The 6,000-nt window shown below is 41.0% G+C and overlaps 1 protein-coding gene across 1 annotated transcript in view; it reads left to right on the forward strand.

Moving 5' to 3' along the window:
* LOC137256305 (E3 ubiquitin-protein ligase HECW2-like) overlaps nt 1-5,752 on the forward strand; it is a 64,405-nt gene extending 58,653 nt beyond the window's left edge. The window contains exons 25-30 of the mRNA XM_067794064.1: nt 529-661; nt 1,318-1,464; nt 1,672-1,786; nt 2,288-2,373; nt 3,122-3,234; nt 3,712-5,752. Of these exons, the coding sequence (XP_067650165.1) occupies nt 529-661; nt 1,318-1,464; nt 1,672-1,786; nt 2,288-2,373; nt 3,122-3,234; nt 3,712-3,823 (706 nt within the window). The 3' untranslated portion in view covers nt 3,824-5,752. The remainder of the gene's footprint in view (nt 1-528; nt 662-1,317; nt 1,465-1,671; nt 1,787-2,287; nt 2,374-3,121; nt 3,235-3,711) is intronic.
* The last annotated feature ends 248 nt before the right edge of the window (nt 5,753-6,000 follow it).

Consider the following 6,000-nt stretch of genomic DNA (forward strand, 5'->3'; position numbering starts at 1 on the left):
TTCACTATATGTTAGATATGAACTAGAAGACAAAAGAAATTTGAGTAGTACTTTGTTCAGCGAGCTCTATGTCTGTGGTAATTACTCCCGATACTTGTTACTCCCTGATGTGCGGCAGTGGGTTTGTCATGCCTGTGGCCAAGTTTCAAGTCCCCACATAGATGCATTTTATGGAGCTTATTTGTGGGCCATGATGAAATATTGCTAAAAACGGCAAAAAAACATACTTACTCACTCACTCACTGTCTGAGACCTGTGAAGACCCGGGATAGAATAGGCCTCCAGCATCCCCTGCTTGCCATAATAGGCGACTATGCTTGTCGCAAAAGGCACCAAGCGGTATTGGGTGGTCAGGCTCATTGACTTGGTTGACACATGACATCAGTTCCCAATTGCACAGGCTGATGCTCATGCTGTTGATCACTTGATTGTCTGGTTCAGACTGGATTATTTACACTCACTCACTCTCTCTCTCACTCACTCACTCAATCAATCACTCACTGATGTGTGTGTATTTGTGGGCTGCAGGCCTTGGTCTTTGGAGGATGTGGAGACGATAGATGCAGAGTTCTACCAGAGTCTGTTGTGGATTAAAGACAATGATATCACTGATGTTGACCTGGACATCACCTTCTCTGTCAGCGAGGAAGTCTTCGGACAGGTGAGACGAGGAACTAAGTTTCACAAACCAGCAGAATTCATGCAAGTTTAGAACTACTGTGTACAGCATTATGCATGTGGCAACTGACATTGCATACCAGATCAACCCATGAAGGTATGGGTTAGAATCTTCAGCAACCCATGTTTATCGTAAGAGGTGACTAACAGGACCAGGTGGTAAGGTATGATGACAGTGATTGCATTGATCATGTCAACAAAACATCTGTGATACATCTCTGATAAATGTTTATAGAGTTACTTGCCCTGGTGGATGTAAAATATTTCTGATTCTCAACCTCAGTTATTTTTGTCTGTAGTTTGGAATGTGATGACATAAAAGGCCGAGGTTCAGTACAGAGTTCTCTCCCTTGGAGATTGACGCTCAGTACAATGGTCAAACTTTCGTAGCGATTCATTTCTGATTCCAAACTTTCATATCAACCTTGACTACATGTGTAAAGCATGCTTGTATAATACAGGGCATATGTCAAGGGAAAGGTTACATGCTTGCAAACAGTTTGTATATTGACAATGTGGAACTGAAAATGATCTAAAGCCCAGGGGCCGGATATTTTCATTTCATCAACCATAACTAGAAGATACTGCAGTGAGCCGTGCCAGAGAATATGAGTTTTGATCCAAAGTTTCCATCTCCAGGTGACAGAACGAGAGCTGCGGCCGAACGGCAAGAACCTGCCAGTGACAGAACGAAACAAGAAGGAATACATTGAGAAAATGGTGAAGTGGAGGCTGGAGCGGGGAGTCACAGAACAGACCGACAGTCTCATCAGGGGCTTCCATGAGGTCAGTGACCATTACTTCCTATCTCATGTACACTTGGCAGCTCAACACTAGTGCTTTTGCTGAAACTTTTGTCCAATAAAGATCTAGAGGCAATCATTGTTTACCAAGGAGGATAGGATGTCTTTCTTGACAGACACTAATCAAGCGTTTATGAAGTACATTGTACTAAAACCAGGATATTTTCATATCAGGTGTTTTGCATTACAGGTGATAGAGTCGCGGCTTGTGTCTCTGTTTGATGCAAGGGAACTAGAACTTGTGATTGCCGGGACAGTGGAGATCGATATCTCGGACTGGAGAAGGAACACGGAGTATAGATCTGGTGAGGAAACCTGCCCTGCCCTGCCCTGCCCTGCCCTGCCCGGTCAAGTCAAATTGAGCCCTTTAGTCCAAGACAGTGCATCTCTGTGTAAAGTTATGTTAGCACCTCTACCAGGGGTTGCATTAGTTGAACATGTTCACTAGCAAGTGATGTTTATGGACACAACGTACTTGAGTTTATATATTGCATTTGTATCCCATCATTGCTCTCAGTGTTATGATAGTGTATTAAAATCACAAATCTGTTATGGATCTAGAGAGAGCTGTTATGGCGGCAGTAAACAGACATCCCATAAATTTCACTCCCAAACGTGCCCCATTGTTATGTCTTTTCCTCGAAAAATACATTTTAAAAAACTATTCACAATTCTGCTCATCTGGGAAAAGTAAACAACTTTTTAGACAGAAAAGACTTGCACCTTCACCTTAAGGCACCCATAATCTCCCTACAATCCCCTCTTGTTCACAAAGGAACAAGATTGATGATTGTTTGATGTTTCAGGCTACCACGACCAGCACACTGTCATACAGTGGTTCTGGATGGCTATAGAGAAGTTCAATAACGAGAGGAGGCTACGCTTATTGCAGGTAATATTGGAGTTTAACTCCAGATTTCATTACCTCCTAGAGCTAGGAAGTAGAGCTAGGTATATGGGGTATTTAATTGACCCTGACTCAAAACAGGGTCAGCAAGATGCTGTAACTTTATAACTCCCAGCAGACCTAATCTCTGTCCTCCAGAATCCCAGAAGGTGAAAGCCATGAAGCTCCAGGTTAAAATTGATCTTCTGTAACTCATGCTTGTTGTAAGAGGTGACTCACAGGATTTGGGTGATCAGGCTCGTTGACTTAATTGACATGTATGTCCTCATATCCCAGTTGCGTAGATTGATGCTCATGCTGTTGATCACTTAGTTGTCCGGTCCAGATTTGATTATTTACAGACTGCTGCCATACTTATTTACTTAGGCCTTCTCCCTCTTGGTAGAGCATAGGCTACAGACTATTGACAGCCATCTTAGTTCTGGGTGTGTTCTGCAGTGGTGGTCTAGAATTAACCAGCTTTCATCATCTCCTCCATGATTGATCTTCGCCATATAGCCGAAATATTGCTTAGGGCGTAAAACTAAACAGGCATAAACATAAGAGGATCCTCGAGTGATGCCTAATAAGCAAGTGCAAGCAAGGGTCACCAACTAGTAAATTTGGATTCATCACAATTTCTAATGCCTTTATTACGCGATTTTCCATCCACATCAAAAAGACATGTCATGATGTATGTGAAATACTATACAAAGCTGCGATAGACCCACTCACTCTCTCACTCTGGTTCCAGTTTGTAACAGGCACCTCTAGCATACCCTATGAAGGTTTCTCGGCACTGAGGGGCAGTAACGGCCCAAGGAAGTTCTGTATTGAGAAGTGGGGCAAACAGACAAGTCTTCCAAGGTTTGTCATCATCAAAATCATGTTTGTGTTGCTTTTTCATGTAAAAACAGCATTGATCCTTCTTTTGAAAGTAGTTTGATGTAAGGACAATCTCTGGGACAAATTCTTTCGGAAGCTAGTCTATTTGTTCCTGATGTTAACATAAAGCTGAGCCATTGCCGAGTCCACAAAAATAACCTCACTCGCTCACTCCTGATATTTTGAAAAAGAGTTTTAACTTCATGCATATGTTACTCTATGCTAAACGGCAAAAGAAACACAAGTTTCATAAAGAGCATTCTCATGGAAGTAAACATTCATGTTTATGTCCTCCATTTAAAACTTGACCAACAGTTTTGTTTCCTTTGCTTTTCAGTAAGGAATGTTATGTAACCAATGTTTTTGAGTTTGCATGAATGGTCCCAGAAATTGCCTCACTTAAAAGTGGAGAAAGGAAAAATCCTGCATGACTTCAGTCCAGTGTACTCTTTGTTCCAGAGCTCACACATGTTTCAACAGACTTGATCTTCCACCATACTCTTCCTCTGAATCCCTGTTTGAGAAACTTGTCATGGCAGTCGAGGAAACAAGCACCTTCGGCATTGAGTGAACAAAGATGGAACAATCACTTGTGTTCTGGTACAGATCTGTTCAGGTACTGATCCTGGCAGTGCTTGGTTCTGTCTTACAGGCCCTGTGTTCTGGTAGAGACCTGCCCAGGGCTTGTGTTTGGCTGTGTGTACAGGTCCTATGTTCTGAGTGGGATCTGTTCAGTTCATGACATAGGAATCTGTGTTATAGGTCCTGTGTTCTGGTAGAGATTTGTTCAGGGCATCATAAAAGTTGTGATGGACTGTGTTGGCCCTAAGTTCCTGGAGGGATCTGTTCAAGTCATGACTCAGGCTGGGATAGAGTCTGTGTTGCAGGTCCTGTGTTCTGTTAGAAATCTGCTCAGGGCTTGAAATGGGTGTTCAGGTCCCATGTTCAGGTAGAGATCTGTTTCGAACATGCTAAAAATTCTGTTTGGCCCTGCATACAGGGCAAATGTACTGTTTGAGGTCAGAGCTTGATATAGATGGTGCATCTGGGACAGATGCTGTTCAGGGATATAGGCTGTTCTGTTCTAGGTGTGGAGACACAGCTTCAATTGCCACCTAGTCTTCAAGCAGCTCACTCACTCACTCACTCACACATCTAGTCAAACGGGAAGGTCATGCTCAAAGCAACACAGCTCAAGGTCAAACAGTGTGATTACTCAAGCTGTAGGATGAAGATGAAAAGCCATTGCCTTATTTCTGCTCACTGACAAAGGACACAATAGTCAAGTTTGACTTTGTTTCCATAGACAATAGGTGTAACTTGTCGAGGAAAGCTCGAACACAGCTATACATCTATATATCTACCATCAAAAGCTGGTTTAATCTCTGCCCAGGGCATCAATCCACTTGCAGGATGAACCAAGCAAAATGGAGAAAGACCCAAGTTTCAGCCATGTAGCGTCAAGTTTCCAGGTCAAAGACCAGGTTCAAGGCTCCAAGATACATTGGCAATAAGAACCCCCACAATGCAAAATTAGCTCAAGCGTGATGTGTAATAGCAACATAATCATCACTAGGGGCTGTTCCATTGTTGACTATCCAGTATTGGTTACTGCCATGGATCTCTATCCTTCTTACAGCCACGCTAACGTCAAGTCTGATATTGGGTAAAAACTGTGTAAAATTAAGAGTATTGTTAAAAAATAATTTGTCACTAAACTGTAGCTGTATAAACTAGAAATTCCATGGACTGAAATTCACTTTCTGCCATCTCATGGTAGTGTTTTTCCTAATATAGTTTCATAATTTCAGTGTAAAAAATTTGAAGATCTTCCATGTACAGGTTTGGAGACATATATATTATAAATGAAGATATGTTTTTGTTAATATGACCCTTAACACCAAAATCTACATACAACTTCTAACTTCAAATGATACACAAGCAATAAAGTTTCCATAAGACTGAAAGCAGTGTAATGCTCTTAAAATAATAGGATGTTGTTGGTACTGGATAGTCAAAATGGCAGTAAGTAGCTACGACTGCATATCTTGAGTGGTAGTTATTAAAGAAGTAACTTGCACCATACCAAAGACTACATCAGCTTGTCAGCTTTAGTCCAGCCCCATCACCAAAGTTCACTGAAGATGTCTCATAGTGTGATTTAGAATTCACAAGTTAGTGTCTGTTTGTATTTAGTTCATAGTCAGCCTATTGATATAATGAAGTGATACAGCTGAGAATCAGAGTCAAACGTGCAGCATTATGAACAGAAAGGGGAGCCAACTGTTGTACTGCATGATTGTTATACATGTGCTGCAGTTTCCCTAACAACTACTTTAAAACATTGTGTTCTCAGTGCAGTAGTATGTATCATTGGAACGTCACTCATTAGAAATTGAGGGAAATATGAAATTGTGCGTTTTTCATGAATATGCAAAAAAATGACACTAACTGTACGTATGTTAGTGCTCTCTTACATTTTAATATGTGGATCGAAAAATATCTAATACTTAAAGTATGTTTCATGAGAAGCTGAACATTTTTGCATTTTGACATTGTATTTCACAACAATCTAGAATTACTATGAACACAAGCGGTTTTTATTTACATTTGGAATGTTAGGTGAAAAAATACTTACTTCAGATGTTGTATATATCTTTGAAACAATTTGACGCTCTTGATAGGGACTAGTGAACATCTTTGTTAACTCTCAAAGATCAGGTGTAACAAGGATTGATAATGAAAGTA

This window comes from Haliotis asinina, chromosome 11 (genome assembly GCF_037392515.1).
Source record: "Haliotis asinina isolate JCU_RB_2024 chromosome 11, JCU_Hal_asi_v2, whole genome shotgun sequence".
NCBI classification, from domain to species: Eukaryota; Metazoa; Mollusca; class Gastropoda; order Lepetellida; family Haliotidae; genus Haliotis; species Haliotis asinina.